The sequence below is a fragment of the Phyllopteryx taeniolatus genome, chromosome 11, assembly GCF_024500385.1.
Source record: "Phyllopteryx taeniolatus isolate TA_2022b chromosome 11, UOR_Ptae_1.2, whole genome shotgun sequence".
NCBI lineage: Eukaryota > Metazoa > Chordata > Actinopteri > Syngnathiformes > Syngnathidae > Phyllopteryx > Phyllopteryx taeniolatus.
Window position 1 is genome coordinate 9,711,549 of NC_084512.1, and position 17,998 is coordinate 9,729,546.

Sequence of the window (17,998 nt, forward strand, 5' to 3'; positions counted from 1 at the left end):
AAAACGTTTTGGTCATATTTCCAAAAGGTATGTTTGGTGTAAACACAACACTGCTCATCCCCAAAAGAACACTATACATACAGTTCAGTAAAGCAAGGTGGAGGCAGCATCATGCTTTGGGGCTTGTTTTTTTTTTTTTTTCAGAATGAACTAGGGACTTAAACAAGGTAGTGGTAAATTTGAACAGGTCAAATTACCAGTCAGTTTTAGCACAAAACCTTCAGGCTTCAGCTAGAATGCAAAAACATGTCAGGGAAAGCCTACTAGAAAGTCTCAAATGTATTTGGACTTAATGAGAGGCACTTTAAATGGTGGCAGGTGTGTGCTGGCTGCCATTTAACAAGAGTTTGAATGTGATTGGTTAATTCTGAACACAGCCACATCCCAGTTATAAGAGGGTGTGCACACTTGTGCAACCACATTATTGCAGTTGTTCATTTATACTTCTCTCAAAAAGATGACTTTTTTATCGATTGAGTTTTACAGGTCATAGTTCATATTAATGGTGGGAAATGCCTTGAAATTATTTATCCTGATCTAATTTTTATTTTATCACAAATACCTGGCATTTTAAATGGGGTGTGTAAACTTTAACAACAGACCCCGAAACCTAATTTCAACCAAATACAAGCCTTAACAGCTCGATCGTAACTGTCTGATCTCTAGGGCCTCGTGGAAAAATACCTTCACAGTACCACTTTTCAACACCTTTCCTATGGGTGATCAACCAAAGTGGTATAGCTAGACAGTGTCACTAAATACAATCTGGTCGACGCAAAATCGTCACCTGTGTACAACCGAACATGATGGTCTTTCTATGATTAACAGATACATGTCAAGACAAACGATCACAAAAAAAAAAGAGAAGTCCTCCATTGTTGTCCTTATATGACTGTGTTCCATTCATCTTTTGGTTGAATAATTAGTTGTTTACACTGGTATGATGTCACACTACTTACATAGCTAACACAGATATTATCATCCCAATGACACAGCCTGTCGTGGAAACACAAGCCACAAGAACTGTCCAACTTGGTGGGAATGGCTGTCATAAAGCAAACTGTCTTGAAACCAGATGGTAAACATCTTTAGAACATCCATTTCATTTTAACGATTACAGTATCTCCAGGACTTCCTGAGTTCTGTGTGCAAAGATTTCCCGGCAAACTTGGACAGGCAGAAACATGACTGCTATCCTCTAATTGCAGAATAATTTGGAGGCCTCACATTATACAAAGACATGTACATACAGTATATCTTGGAAGGAAATCATGCTGGAGGAGGACTTCTGTAAAGTTAGGTGTTTGGGTTGAATGGCAGTTGTAGAGTTACAGTATGTGTGCATGTGTGTTAGAAAGTGAAACACCTTCACAGCAACCCCCACATCATGTCCTGCAATCTGCATTCTTTTGCGGCCAAACATTTGGACTGCAAATCCAAACAGAGCGAGACCTGTTGAACAATGCTGCCTTTCAAACTGCACCGGGCCGCCACAAGCGTGCTGAGGAGCCCACCCACCCCCACACTGACAGCAACCACTCTGCCATCACACACACACACAAAATCGCATGGAATGACATCACTCAGCCTGAGGCACTGCATTGCCTTTTCAAACAATGCCTGAAGGTAAGTGCAGTGCAGCATACAATTCACTTTGTATGAGCATGTGCATATGTGGACCGCGTAGTCAGAGTGTGAGGACATGACGAAAACTTGAGGCTGTGTTAAAGATGACTCCATTAAGACTAAATGAAGAAATGGGATGAACACATTGAGAGGTTCTGCTTGGTTCCTTGTCTGTATACTACATCTTTCTGCAATGTGTCAGATAAGAATATTCCCACTCCTCCCCCCCCCCATCTCTATCCTCCTTCCTACATTGTCTTTGTGCTCATGTTCATTATCAACCCACAACCATTTTTTTTTTTTTACTCTCCATCGTGCACAAACATGTTCACCCTCGAAAGCTGTTACAGAAGCAGCGAGGGGATCTATGTTACAGTCACACTTTTCCCATTATTAATGTAAAATTGCAAGCGACAATAAAAAAAAAAAAATGTCCTGTTGACTTACACTCTACTGGAACAATCATGGCTACATGGTGGACGACTGCCCTACAGTTCTGAGGACCAGGGTTCCTACAAACAAACAACCATTTGGACTCACATTCACACCTACGGGCAATTTAGAGTCTTCAATTAACCTAGCATGCATGTTTTTGGGATGTGGGAGGAAACCGGAGTGCCCGGAGAAGACCCACGCAGGCACGGGGAGAATATGCAAACTCCACACAGGCGGGGCCGGGGATTGAACCCCGGTCCTCAGAACTGTGAGACAGAAGCTCTAACCAGTCGGTCACCGTGCCGCCCACCCTTAAGTATGAGCCTCGGAAATACTTTCATTATTTATTCCATATATGAAATAAAAGCGGACTTTTCACGTACCTACAAGCTGTTAGTAGGGCTAATTTGATTTTGGATTTTGAACATTCTATCTGTTATTTCAACAAGGTTCTTGTAATGGAGGCAAACACTGACAGAATGCAGGATATGTAAAAGTGACATGGCAAACTCGGGCCTAAAAGCGGGCACAGGAAAAGAATAGCATGGCACAGGACAGCAAGAAGAAACTGTCAAAATAACCAAGAGCCGATGGGTGCCGGCGTCTGTTTTGACTCCCCATGCGTGTCCACTCATGGTTGTCCAACCGCTGCCCTTTCTTCAGAGGGCCAGTTTAAGCCAGAAATCACTGGTTTCGCCTTGTTTTAACAGTGGACACTGATAAGAGCAGTCTTTTCTGTCTATTTTTCCTCCTTTTCTGTTCCAAACCCTCTTCCCTTCCTTTGTGCACCACATTATAAAAGAGTAAAATGAAGCAAGAGGTTGCAGGGGGCATTAGCTGTGGAGCCAGACATTGAGAGGCTTTACTGCTAGGCTATAAAACAGAACAAAAACAAAAATATGCAGTCTAAAGCAGAGCTTTGGCTCACCGCCGAGTGGACCAGAACAGGGGGTTTGAATTAGGGAGTGTCATGTACTGTATTGATGTACATTTAGCTATACTGTACATTCATTGCGCAAGAACCCTCGGGTGGTTTAATCTCCATTTGATAAAACATAGAAAGAAAGGTTACTTGAAACAGAAGCGTGCAGGTCTGTTCAGGACAATGGTGAGTGGAGTTGAATTTGTCGACACAACACAGTCAGTCTCACACGGTGACCAGTGGACCCTTAAACATTTTTGTATGGATCGAACATCTGCCGTTGAATAGCAGCCCGGTTGTGGATTATTGACCTTTTCAATCAGATAAGTGAGTCCATGTGATTACTTGTAAGCGATTCAAGCAAGTCCAAATGAGAGACAGTCTGCACCCTAACACACATGCTCACATTCATCCTCAATCTTTATCCCACTGTTGTGCTGCTGACTATTGATTCTGTTTACACAGCAGAAAAACACTTTGCTTTGTGTGTTCCAAAAGGTCATTAAGAGGCTTGACCAAGTTTGGTGAGTGTGGTAGTGCTGATCCAAGCACTCTGTGTACTCCTGACTAGGTGACACTAAATGATCATCTAATAATGATTCCATGCAACAACAGAAGCTCACTCCATTTACCTTTTACCTTCAATGGAAACAACCGTATTTTCACGACCATAAGGCGCACTTAAAAGTCGTACATTTTCTCCAAAATGGACGAGGCGCCTTATAATGCGGCGTGCCTTATGTGTGCACCGAGTTCCAAATTCTATAAATGTTGTTGTGTGATGAGCGCTCCGCTTGACTGACTGCGAGCATTTCCTGCCGACACGCTGCTTATACAGAAGAAAAGCGGACGTGGCTGAGGACAGCATGCGGACGTAAAAGGGGGAAGGGTGCGCGTGAAGGAGGACATTAAAGGCACGCCCCCAGTAGGTATATAGCGCCGGTCAAGGCAGCCTCCACTCGTAAAGTAGCAATCAAACCAGCCGCCCCTAATTTTGTTCATACTAGGCATTACGGTTAAGTTGCCAACTCGCGGCGAAAGCCACCCTCAAAATAATAGCTTCCCAATAATACGGACGTCAATGCTCTTCGGTTAAGGAATGCAACCAGCAAGGTTAATTTGAATCTTGAGATGCATTAAAAAAATGTAGTTTATTAGTTTTCGGAGACTTTTATTTTGAAATACAATATCAGATCTTCATCAAACCTCTTTTAGTGGAGTCCTTGGTGGTCTGTCACACAGATCTGGACTTGTCTTGCGATACCAATGGGATTATGTTGGGGTGGCTTCGGCTCAGTAGGTAGAACAGGTTCGAATTCCTCCTACGACTGTCCGCATGTCAAAGTGTCCTTGGGCAAGGCACTGAACCCTAATTTGCTCCCAGTGGGCCTGGCAGCGCCTCGCATGGCAGCAGTCGCCCATTGGTTTAGGAATGTGTGTGTGAATGAGAGGCTTTGTAAAGCGCTTTGGGCACTGTGATGATGTAGATAAAGTGCTATATAAGTGCAGTCCATTTACCATTTATTTTTCCGAAGATATCAAATAAACTACATTTTTTAATCTATCTCAAGATTCAAATTAACTTTGCTGGTTGCATTCCTTAACCGAAGAGCACCGACGTCCGTATTATTGGGAAGCTTTTATTTTGCTTTCGCCGCTAGTTGACTGCTACTTTACGAGTGGAAGCTGGCTCAACCACAGTCGAAAACGGCACCTATGAAGAGACACGCTTAAGAAGCACAGTTTAAACTGCAAGCTATCAGTTACGCGGAGGAACATGGGAATCGAGCAGCTGCGAGAGAAGTCAAGATCAACGAATCCATGGTTCGCAAGTGGAGGAAGCAGGAAAACGACCTTTGCCAAGTCAAGAAGACGAAGCTGAGTTTCCGCGGGAAAAAAAGAAAAACAAAATGCGGAAACAAGGTGAGGTGGCCCGAGTTGGAAGACCAACTCGAGCAATGGATTCATGAACTCCAACCGCTGGACATCGGTGTAAACAGGGCGTTCAAAGTGAAGTTGCGAGCGGCGTGGGAGCGATGGATGACAGATGGCCAAGACAGCTTTACTAAGGCTAGGAAGCAGCGCCGGGCGAGTTTCACCACAATTTGTGAAAGGATTATGGATGCTTGGGCTAACGTGTCTGCTTGCACTGTTGTTTGAGCTTTCGTAAAAAATGATGAGGACTTTGATGGATTTGTCGATGAGGATTGATCAAAAAATAACGCGAGTACATTGTTAAATACTTCAATAAAGTACAACCGAACTCAGTTTTGCTCCCGCTGCCTTTTTAAAAACATTGTTTTAGCGTGCATGCATGCTACCATATGTTTTAAGCTAGCGTATGTTTTACCACGCCTGCGCCCAATAATACGGTGCGCCTTATGTATGTGTTCAATACAGAAATAGACCCCGTAACTGAGACTGCGCCTTTTAATTCGGTGCGCCTTATGGTCGTGAATATACAGTATTCAAAAAATATAATTTGGGGAAACTGTTCACTGTGTGTTTCTATGACGACGATCACACAGCATGGCAAACAGACTACAATGTTATTGCTTCGAACTGACTTAAGACTAACTAAAAGACTACAGTGGGGAAATTTAACCCTAATCTGAACCACATATTTCGGAATAGATAACCCACACCTTTATCTAAAGACAAACATGACTGATCAAACTTCACACACACGTACAAACACATACTTTCATAATTGTGAGTTCTGCTGGCCTCCCATCCCTCCACTCCTCCTAAATTAGCTTAAGCTAAGATTTGTATGTTGTGCCGTTACTGACCCACAACATCCAGGGTGTACGTGTGGCTGATGGATCCAAACTCGTTCTCCACCAGACAGGTGTAGTTGCCTTTGTCTGACGGAACCACACTCTCCATAATAAGGGTCCAGTGCTGACTTCGTACCTGCAGAAGTAAGTCAGTGGATTCAGAAGATGAGAAATACATTCGGGGGGGGGGCGGATCCAAAACAATCAATGAGAGCTACACGTCACAAAAAGACAGAGAAGGAACAATGCAAACTGCACACAGGCAGGGCCGGGATTTGAACCCCGGGCCTCAGAGCTGTGAGGCAGATGTGCTAACCAGTCGACTACTGTACCGCTCCAGGTCATACATATACAGTAAAACAATGAAATGAAAATCATGTCGTACAGCGGTAACTGAGCATGCCTTTTTTGTGCAGCATGTCAATGTATTCTAATGCAGCGGCACAAACTAGTAGATGGTGCTGTTTGGATGCTCGAAACCGATGTCAGGGTAAAAAAAAAAAAACGAGAACTTTCTGTGCTATTTTTATTATTCCAACACATAAAATGAGTTGCATCAGTGTGTGGGACCCACATGAACAACCAACAATAAAAACGATTTCCGTCTACATTCAGAGCGACTGGAGCGAGACAAGCCCACATTTCACACAAAGGGGAGCTTTGCCATAGGGTTGGGCTCAGGTACAGCTTTTGTCTAACATTTGTTGACCAAAAAAAGGAAATGAGCTGCCTGTGGTTTGTCGAACAGGCTGAATGTATCATTTTCGCCTGGCATTTTTTTTAATTTTTTTTTTTTGTCTTCATTGTAATAAACCTGCTAAAGGCAGAATGGATGCAATATTAGTGCAATTATTCTTCATAACTACAAGGATCTAAGTTGAATGACAAAGTCCAATTGTTGGAACCATATTATTGTTTCAAGAAAGTAGTCAGATTTGCATGGTTATTTTGTTCTGCTTCACTAAAAAAAAAAAATTTTTTATGTTTTTCATTAAGTTATATTCTAACCGTAATATTACGTAGAGTCATGCACATAAGCTCCACAGAAACTCAGTTTAATCATTGACCATTTAGTGAATCACACGTAATAACATACAGCAATCGTACACAAACCAAAGCAAGTGGGACCTGTTTTCCCTGATTGAGTTACCTCAGTCTCAGTTCAACACTTTTTCGTTACTGTCGGTGGGGGTATTCCACCCTTTAAGTCCCACGCCTGATTCTCTAATGAGTTACAGTGAGAGACTCTGCAAAGTATCCTGGTGAGAAGGAGGCTCAAGGATGAGCAATTCCAATTTCACACCAGAAACCCGGCCCTCGTTTCCCCTGTCTCCACTGGAGCATGAAAATGAGGTGAAAGGACATTATTGTAAAAGCCAATTTAACTTTCTTCGTGGGGATGATCACAAATAGCTGGAATAAATATAGCACAGGACGGAAAGGTCTGACATCAGAGGTAAACAGAAGTATGATTTATTAGTGTTTGTGCTACCTTATAACCTCCCATGCGGTCCTCTTGGCGGAAAGGCCTGCTGTTTTTAAGCCAGCGCAGCTTGGGCCGGGGGTTGCCTCCTGCAGCACAGCGGAACTTGACTGTGTTGGCAGCTGGCACTGCATGCAGCTTCTTCTCCATCTTTGCAGCCGAAGTCCAGTATGGGGCGCCTGCAAACAGAAAACAGTTGGTGTTCAATTAGGCTGAGATTCCTTAAACATGCCCTCAATGCTAACTCTGTGGCCTTGGAACCTCGGACGGTGATGAGTGGGGCTTCAGAAGAGCCAAAAGCAGGCGTTCCTCCAATCCAACAGACAACACTTCCAGACAGTCACCTTGATGACACTGATACACAGCGCAAAGGTGCTAATTCATACAGGTCAATAAAAGCAACCTTTCTTCCTGAAAACTTGACAGAGCGTTCCGGGAGAGGAAAAAGATTGCCTCCAGGGGGTAATGCACCGAGGTACTGCTAAGAGGGTAACTGCGAACTGGACCATAACATTCAATTCCGTCTCATTCAACTTAGCAGCTTTTCTTTCTCCACATCCTCCAATTCCCACAGCTCCCCCATTTATCCGCCTGTCACTTGGCACGATGCAGACAGCAGGACCACGGACCCTTATCGCCCTTGGAAAACCATTATGTGTTGTCAGAGGGGAAAATAGCTACCAAAAAAGATCTCTTTAGTTCACCAAACTCAAAGTGTTTCTTTGAAATGTATTTTCCCCGCTGACTGCGTTATGTTTGTTTCCCCAAATTTCTGTCTTGATTTTGTTCCAGGCACCCTTCCCGCCCCGCTCTCTCTGCACCTGGGAGCATGATTGCCAAAGCAGATGGGGCTCAGTGGGAAAGAGAAAGTTTTAATGGCGACCTAAACGGTCTTCCACACCACCAGTTCCTCTCTTGTATAACCGACAAACAACAGAGGGAATTCCCACTAATAAGACCACAACTGTCTTCAAACACATGTTTATGGCCCATGAGAATATTTGCACTATGTAGAGCCTGTCTCGTCTGCATCTTTTTCGCTGGTATTTACACCAAGGCAAGAAGCATGCATTCGCTAAGTGCTCAAACTATAATTAGGGATTCCAGTTGTATCCCTTCACTCCCGCTATCTGTATCCCTTTTCCTTGGTATCTCTACCCGTCACTGTCTTCAATTCCACTCTCCTTGTCAGCTCTCCTTGCATTCCCACAGAGACAGATTAGAGGAAGCCTGTCCCATTGCAGGCCTGTCTCACCAAGATGACCTCTGACCCCAAAGCGGCAGCTAGGTTGGAGGATGAGGTTAAGACATGAAAGGTGAGCGCTGCTGTTTCCCATGCCCTCCGTCCTGAAGTGCGGCACTTCAAACGAGATGACCCTCCAACCTCTCTCCGAATGAAGCGGCCAACTGCCGCGGTGCCCACGACCCCCTGCACTCCCGATGCGCAATGCATCTGGATCCGTAGTCATGGCAGCTTATCCGACGATGGCCCAAGGTGAGCTGAGGTTATCTAACTCCTGCACTATATTTCTCTCTTGCATATTCCTCTTGAGAGCTAAATCACTTAGTCCAAAGTAGTAAGTCAGTGTTGTCATGTCCTGTATCTGTTAAAGTTGCACAAAAGCTTCACAAGTCATCACTGGACAATTTTCACTTCTGGAAAAAGGAGACAGTCAGTTTCAAGTTTCAAGTAGGAACTATCGTTACACTCGGGTGGACGACAAGTATCTTCCAAATGGAACGTCTGCCCTTGTTTAGTCAAAATCATTTTCAAGCATGTGGATGTGTTTTCTTGATGCAAAAAAAAAAAAAAAAAAAAAATGGAAAAAGGTGGCTTGATTTGAATTGGGTACTAACTTCCCAAGTGGCTTTCATTTTGCCTCCTCCTTGTTTCTTCTCGGCTATTTCTCCTTCCCAATCTTATCATGTGAGTTTTCTTTAAAGGGGAGGTCCGCCAACAGCAACTGATGATGTAAACCATACTGACGAAAGCCGTCAACCCGAGAAACTGTGACAAACACGTGGCTCTTTGCCTTCATCATGACATCAGTGTTACCCACCCTTCTCCTAAAGACAGCTTCCCTCACATGAAGAGGCTCCTCTGTGTCTCCTCCAGAAGGCTACCGCTGCCAACCCGACAAACTACCCGTGGGTTGTTGTTTTTTTTCCAATCTTCAGTACAGAGTAAGTAAATCAATGCTCTAATGCCCAAAACCTTTGGGGTTTCCAAAAACGAAGCGCCACGGATATGAAAAGGCAGGCTCTTTCCCACCATTGCCTACACGCAACCTCCTCCTCTGCTCCAAGCGTCGGCTGGAGGCCAAAGCTTCACACCATGCACAGAGAAGTGGTGGTCGTGGTTCAACAATCCCCCCACCCCCACCTCCCCCAGCCCCATCTGACATGTTCTCGCTAATGTATTCTATTTACAAAATGTACTGGCAGAACAGTTGTCCTTTGGTTTTCAACCACTTTATTACCAACAAAGCAGCTGGATCTTTTCCCTTCCCATTTTTGGAGTGTTCTTGCTCAATTCCACCCCCATAATTAATGCTTTTCAGGCAATTATGGTGAGCCCAAAAAGGGAGGTGGAGAAGCACTTACTGTGTGTGCGTGTGTATGCGTACGTGCGTGTGTGTGAGTACAAGTCGCTCCAGATTACACAGAGATTCCTGACATTCCTTCAGCTTGTGTCTTGCAGGTAGCCAGGCCTCGTGGAGCCATCCAGCTCGCCACTCAGTCAGCTGGGCTCATCTATTACAAAAGACAACCATCTGGACCCAGTTACCTACCTGACAGTCTTGTGTGTCTGTGCTACGTATGTGCACGAAAGAGAAAGTTTTACCCAAGTGTGTCTGGCTTAGTAATGTGTTTATGGAGCCACAATGCGCACACATACACACATGCACACACGCACATTCCCAGCATAGGTCTGGAGAGGAATCTTAGCGGAGAAATTGGTGCTGTCGTGTTATGAACACTACGGTGTACAATAGTTGTACTTCTTCTCCTTTCCTCATTATTTCGCACGATATGAACCCTGGTAAAATTACCATTGTGAGGCTACACTGTCTTCCAATGGGAGAGTTGCACCTCTGTCATGTCATGGTGACCGCATACTATGTACTTTATTGATCTATAATATTGATACCACTACCACCACTGTTAAAAATTACTTTTACACTTATTATGCGGTATTGTATGCAGTGCTTATAAAAATATTGCTGCACACTAAAAGTATGAAACAAAGTATTTCAGAATCAGAATCAAAATCAGAATCATCTTTATTTGCCAAGTATGTCCAAAACACACAAGGAATTTGTCTCCGGTAGTTGGAGCCGCTCTAGTACAACAGACAGTCAATTTACAGAACAATTTGGAAGTATTCAATCCTCCGTATAAGGTGCCTTAGTGTAGATTGAGTCAGGAGGGACAGAGCCAGACGCCTACTGAAACACTATTTCTGGCAATATTTTTCCATCAGCAATGGACTAAATGAAAACTATTCAGGAATATAATGGAATGAATGTATTTAAACTACCCAACTAATCAACCACATCAAGTGAAGCCAACTATTCAAAACAAATTGCCGACTAAGCACAATGTATAATTGAGGTAGGGTCATTTCTTTTTTTTAATCTCTCCCATACTCACTTAGCTGTTCACCATCCGCCCCTGTGTCTTCTGTTCGCTCTGTATCATCCTCATCATCCCCCGACGAGATGGCATCTGCACAGAGTAACTAAGGTTACTGACCCCCTTTCTCAGGCCATGCACATCTGCACACACATACCATCATGCTGCAGTCTCCAACCTGTTTTGCGCCACTGACACGTTTCATGAAAAGCAATATTTTGATGGACTGGCATAGAAACAGATAAAAACAAATGATTTAAAATAAAGCTCAGCATTACGATGATTGTAGTTGTAATTAGTGGAGTTCTGTACTGGATTATATTCAAAGAGATGCGAAGTGTGTTACTTATGTCCTGTCTAGGCTGTAATTTTGTTTCGGTCGAAGTCATTGCAAAAAATCCAGCAAGCAACCAATTCAGTGCTTTTTGGCAATCTCTGGCTGCTCTGGTCTGCTTTGCTTTTAATCCAAGCTTGTCTTTTAATGTTGGGTTATTGGTCATTCTTAAGTAGTTTTGAAGGCTTCATTGCCTCATTTGCGTGGCTGTTGCCACTTATTATGCAGAGTGGGCTGGGTGTGTGAGAATTACATCTAGCGATGAAGCCATATTTTATGAAGGACTATTGTCTCTTAAATGGAGCTTTCTTTTTCTTGGAGCTTGTGGCTTTTCTCCTTCTGGCTCATCATTTACACTTTTCCCCTTTGGAAAGAACTTCTCCAAAGAGAAGACATTTTGCATGTCTGCCTCACGGGACATTCTGGGTTTTCTCCGGGTACTCCGGTTTCCTCCTACATTACAAAAACACGCATGGTACGTTAATTGAAGACTAAATTGTCCATGGGTATGAATGTGAGTACGAATGGTTGTTTGTTTATTTGTGCCCTGTGATTGGCTGGCAAGCAGTACAGGGCGTACCCCGCCTCCCACCAGAAGTCAGCTGAGCTAGGCGCCAGCATACGTGCGACCCTAGTGAGGATAAGTGGTTCAGAAAATGGATGGATGAATGGATAGCTAGCTCGAGGGCTTTCTTTTTTTGCACAGTGGCACAGGCGCACGCAGCTGATTTTGAAAATAAAACTTCTTTCAGGCTCTGATGACGCAATAACGTATTTTTGTCCCGTCAGGGACCACTGGCATAATGTATGCAGACAACTCACAAAGGACAAGCTGATGATTCATTTAATTGTGAAAATACTGAATGTTTCTACTGCATATGCTCATTGTCAGTGGCACCCAAACCTCCGAACTATATCCACTACTTATTTTCGAAGATGGCGCAGCAGCATAAGAAGTGGCGCATCTTGATTTTCGTGCAAGCGCAAGACTCACTGCTCGTTGACAGATCCGTTTGCACCAAGCAGGGTGTTGCCGCAGCGAGGATGTGCCTTTGGAGATGTGCTTCACGGAGTGAAATTTTGGTGTCAGAAAGTCTGTCTAAACTTACTGGGACCATGTGCAGGTTTTGACACAGGTGATCTAATGCGATTTTGGTGATTTTGATCGGTGTACATGCAGACGGAGAGACACGAGCTTCCCGGACATGTCCGGTGGATGACATATTTATTTCAACAGCGGGCATCAAACTCTCTTAATCATTATTCATATTAATTGAACCCATTATTATGATGATTATTATCATTATTATATATTTTTTAAATCCCATATACTGAACGGCACGCAGCTACGGGGGTTGGGTGGAAAAGAACGACTGACGGAGGGTATAGAATACCTGAGGTCCGCAGACATGTTTAAGTCAGCAGCGGTTTTCACCAGCTCATTTTGTATTACATAAGGGTACCGGCCAACGTGTAACGCTCCAGTCAAAAACCGATCGCTGCATCCTCTTGCATGTAGAAACGTCTCTATATGAGACTATTGCGCCGCTCTTGAAGGGAATGATTCGATTGGACAGGGTTCAAGTCGGCTGTGATGACGCATATACCAGCGCAGACCTCCCATTTCTTAATGCGCTGGGGGTACCCCAGTGCATGAAATTACCAAAACATAGAATAAATAGAGCCCTAAGTGTCAAAATTCATCCTGTCCTGTCCTAAAATGCCTGGTCCCTGACTCACCTGTGACATTGACTATGAAGCAGACTGTGTCTTTGCCCACACTGGTGCAGGCATACAGCCCAGAATCCTTGGGTGTGGCATCACGGATCTGCAGCACCTCCTGCTCTATCAGTGTGCGGTTGTTGGAGCGCAGAGAGCTGCCGTCTTTGGTCCAGGTGATGGTCCCCGTTGCCGGCAGAGGGCAGCTCAGTTTCAACACCTCCCCCGGGTGCACAGAGCACACCGTGGGTTTAGAAATTTGGTATTTGTTCGATGCGTCTGCAGAGCGAATGGGGAAGGAAGAGGAGGAGGAGGAGAGGGAGATGGAGTGGATGAAAAGGGTGTACAGGAAGGTGGAAAGAGAGGAAGAAACAAGCCATAGTGTAAGAAACAAAAACACCAAAACACCACCAACTGGATGCACTTCAATCAACTTATGCAGGCAGGCAGAGCAAAATAGAGGAGGCCATTTTTTTGTAAACACCAACATGAATTCCCCCAAAATCCCAGTGAGTCATTTGAAACAAAGCCCTTAGAAAATAGCAGCAGTGGCAAAAACAAGTGTCGTGTGACTGGCATTTAATGATAGCGAGCATGCAATTAAAGCCACAGCATCATGTAAAAATAGATGAATTAAAAATCCATCAATGCATCGTTAGCATGTGAGAATTCAGCATGGATGTGGAGAGAGAATGCCACCAACAATAACAAACCTTTACTTCGACACCAATCAGTGTGTGTACTGTATGTGTGTGAGAGAAAAAGGGAGTATGTGTAGCTGACCAACAAAAGGTATTACAAGCCGAGTATGACAGCAGCCCAAGAGGCCAATGATGGAAGTTGTCGTGCAGAAGGGAAAGCATGGTGGTGGTGAATTTGGAAGATGCTTTTCTCTGTTTCTGTCTGTGTGACTCAACTTTGAACCCCCCTAACTGGCAGTGACCTGACTCTTCTGCTTTCCATTTCTGCCTTCTTTATTCTTTCATAAAATGTCTGTAGAAGATCTACAACTCCTGCACAAGATCAGCTGGCTGAGGAAGAGGATCGTAACTGCACTGCTCTAAATGGAGCGGAGATCCTTCACCTCTGAGCGGAAAATCTAAATCTGCCAGTGAATGTTCGAGTGTACACTGTGTCGTTAAAAGACTACGATGGCTGTTATGGGACGAATCTTCAATAACTCAAAGATGAGACTGCATTTCTACAGAATAGTGGACATTCAACGCTCTCAAATATAGCCAGCTGCATTATTCAAAACCCTTTACAACTGAGATAAACAACACATTTTTGATGTCCATAACTCGGCAGGGAAAGCGGCTGGAAAATGGTAGTAATTGTATGTCGTAATAAATGGATCATTTTGAGTATTTGGCTACAGGTTGATCGGTATAATTATGGAGGTTGTGGCACTCCCCGCCTTTGCTGAGCCTGAACAAACACACCTTTTTAACCACGTTGCACCCACACGGCGTGCTGCTGTGTGTACGTGTGTGTTAAGTGTCGAGTATACACGCTCCAGCCTCAACAGGAAAGGAAAGCATGAGTGCATGCCTCTAAACGTTCCCCTTGAGCAAGTAAACACACACAGGTACAGTTCCTGCATTGTCTTTTTTTCTCTCCTTCTTTCAATTCGGAAATAATTAACCCCTTCCTTCACCAGCCTAAGCTGCGTGTGTGGTCCGATAAGCGGGAAGAACTCTCGCGCTGAATAATGGGATCTATCTCCGCCACATTTTACGACTTGACACTTCCATCCTGTAGACCCTTTGAGTTTTTAGAGAGGCGATATTGAAACTGCCAAGACACTCCTACATGACATAACAACAAAACACCTGAAAGTTAACATACTATGCAATGGACATAACCAAACACAAAACAGGGAGGGACAAGAGATGCTCCACAGTACAATTATAAGAAGAAGAAGAAGATTCTTCTTCTTCTAAAGTGGAAGGTAATTGGGGAATTGAAAAGGCGTGAAACAAAATCACATTACATGGCACCAAATGATTAACTTAAGCATTTTCTGGCTTTTCTGCTACACTTATTTCAAAAGAGACACCAAACTAAGAAGAATATACACCAGAGCGGACTCACATTCAAGATTCTTGCTTCACTAAGCGCATCGCTTGTTATCAACGTTAACAAAAGGTTAGCTTCATTTACACAGGAAAGCAAGTTACATCTTAATATTAACAGCACTTAATTTCACACATGCCTGACAGTTAATCCATCCATTTTCTGTACCGCTTATCCTCACTTGGGTCACGGGCGTGCTGGAGCCTATCGCAGCTATCTTCGGTCAAGAGGCGGGGTACACCCTGAACTGGTCGCCAGCCAATCGCAGGGCACACAGAAACAAACAACCATTCGCACTCACATTCACACTTACGGGCAGTTCAGAGACTTCAATTAACCTACCACGCATGTTTTGGGGATGTGGGAGGAAACCAGAATACCTGGACAAAACCCACGCAGGCACGGGGAGAACACGCAAACTGCACACAGATTTGAACCCTGGTCCTCAGATTTGTGAGGCAGATGTGCTAACCCTGTATTCACCGTGCCACACCGGACCATTAATACTGTTCAAAGGCTACTTACTCAACTAACAAATGATGGTAACAGTTTGACCCTGGGATGGACTGTTTCTATTTCCTTTATTTCCCATGGGATTTATTTTTCCCCAGATCCGAGATCAACCACTATCCAGGAACAGATTGTGTTGCATAAATATAAACAAGAGGGAGAGGTGAGCTTCCAAATGGTGTGCTTAATTAAGGAAAGCATTGACGTGTTAGTTTTGCCCTCATCACTTGTTTTAGCTCTTCTGTGTCCATCTGTGCCACTCCATCAGCTCCACCTCCCACTGCCTCTCCATTTCTCTTTTTCACCCCGCTTTCCACTTTGCCCTCTCCTTCCTCAGTCTCAAACACCCCCTCCCCTCCACGCTCTCACCCCTGACCCGGCTGACCTGACCCTGTTGACACCTCCAGCATGCCTGACTGTTCATGGGAACCTGTGTCATATGTGAGCACACTGAAGCATACTGAGAATACATCAGCAGCCACAAGGAGCATTAAAGGGGTGGGATGAAATAACATGGATACAAGGTTAATAGTAATGAAGGCTTCAATCACACATGGACACTGACTCCAACACACACACACACACACACTTTTGCTCAATATCAATCAGCTTCATTATTACTGTCAGGCATTTCTGTAGGGAAACATCTCCATTTTAGACCCTCTCTTCTGACATCTACTCAATGTGTCTCATGTGAGCTACTGTAGATTAAAGTGGTCCACTCCAATCTAGATGGCCAAATTGTGTCTGTGGCCAGAGTAATTCTAAAAACGTCTCTTCCATCCTACCCGTCTTCTTATCTATCGCTCTGCCTGTCTCATCGGCCAAGGCTGAGCATGTAGAAAGTAACAAAATGTCAAACAGCAATAACATCTCTTACCCAACCGTATAGCTTTACTTTTGTAAAAAGGCTTATTCAACTGAAAGTCTACTTTCTAGTCTCCTCCAATCTCTTCTCTCATTGACTAAATGTAATGACTTCCATCTCATCTCAGCACCCACATGAACACACATACACACATACTACCAAATCACATTATCTCCGCAAGTGCTCTTATCCCTCCTTTTCCCCCTCCTCATCCCTTTACATCCTGCTCACGTAGAAAAATCCCCAGACCTTTCTCTCCTTGCTTGTCTCTCCCTCTTTTCGTTCTCCTTTTTCTCCTTTCACATTCAAATCTCTTCTTTGCTTTTTATCCTATGACAAAGGAGAGGCTCCGTGAACTGGCCCCCAGCTAACATCCATGGCAACAGCCCCTTCATTTTCCCTTACACCGACCCCCCCTGCTCCCTTTTTCCCAATCAAGGTTTTCCCTGAACCCCAACCGACCCTTTTAACTCGGGATATTTCTTATCTCTTTATAGGTCGAGATGCTCGGCCTAAAGATGCCCTTCCTTCTACCTCATTCTCTTGCTTTCAAATACCGGTGCAGAATGATACTTTGTACTCACCAGCCACGACATTAGAGCTACCCCGTCATCTATTTTCTATACAGCGTATCCTCATTAAGGTCGCGGGTGTGCTGGAACCTACCCCAGCTGACTTCTAGTGCGAGGCGGGATACACTCTGGACTGATCGCCAGCCAATGCAATGGCACATAAAAGACGACAGAGCATTCACTCCTAAGGACAATTTTTAATTACCCAAAGAAGCATGTTTTTGGAATGTGGGAGGAATCCGGAATACGAAGGCCGGAGCCCAGATTCAAACCCTCAACCTCAGACCTGTGAAGCAAATGTGCTAACCACTCATCCACCTTGCTACCTAGAAGCTACACAATTTAACTTTCCCTTAATAATACAGATATGAGAGCTGTCACAAAAAAATCGGAGACATCCACCATTACCAAAGTATTTATTTTGATCTACAACAAATTGTCCTCCTTTAACAGACGTCCACCATCATTCACTGCAAAACTAAGAATGCATCTTGCCCTCCTGGATCCACACAATGGAAGGTGTTTTTGTTTTTTGTTTTTTATTTTTGATGCATTAAATTTTTCAGGTGTACCTAAGGTTTTGGACAGTGATGAACATTTGCATTTGAAGTAATTCGGAAAGGCTAGCAAAGCTAATGTTCTAGGTCAGGGGTGTCAAACTCATCTTTGTCACGGGCCACATCGTAGTTACGACTTCCCCCGGAGGGCTGCTACGACTGTGAACCCATATAAACGAAAGATTACCTCATATAATTAAATAGAGTATACACAACACATTGATGAATAACCAGTTTGGAAATCAGAAGCCGAGAAGAACATGTTTTTCAACGATTACATATGTTTTCAAACGGGGATTGGTAACAAAAAAATGCTTGTAAATATCTCAATGTTATTACAGCAGAACACAATTAGCAATTTTTATTTGCTTTCGCGGGCCACATAAAATGATGTGGGGTGCCGGATCTGGCCCCCGGGCCACCGGTTTGACACCTGTGTTCTCGCTGATTAATAATCATTCTTATTCCTAATTTAAAGAA

The 17,998-nt window shown here is 44.0% G+C and overlaps 1 protein-coding gene across 2 annotated transcripts in view; it reads right to left on the reverse strand.

The window, feature by feature from the left end:
* Positions 1-17,998, reverse strand: part of fgfr2 (fibroblast growth factor receptor 2) — a 39,717-nt gene that overhangs the window by 17,191 nt on the left and 4,528 nt on the right. For both annotated transcript variants that reach the window (XM_061789100.1, XM_061789099.1), the window contains exons 3-6: positions 12,957-13,214; positions 10,901-10,975; positions 7,256-7,425; positions 5,776-5,899 (exon numbers count right to left, since the gene is read on the reverse strand). In XM_061789100.1, the coding sequence (XP_061645084.1) occupies positions 5,776-5,899; positions 7,256-7,425; positions 10,901-10,975; positions 12,957-13,214 (627 nt within the window). The remainder of the gene's footprint in view (positions 1-5,775; positions 5,900-7,255; positions 7,426-10,900; positions 10,976-12,956; positions 13,215-17,998) is intronic.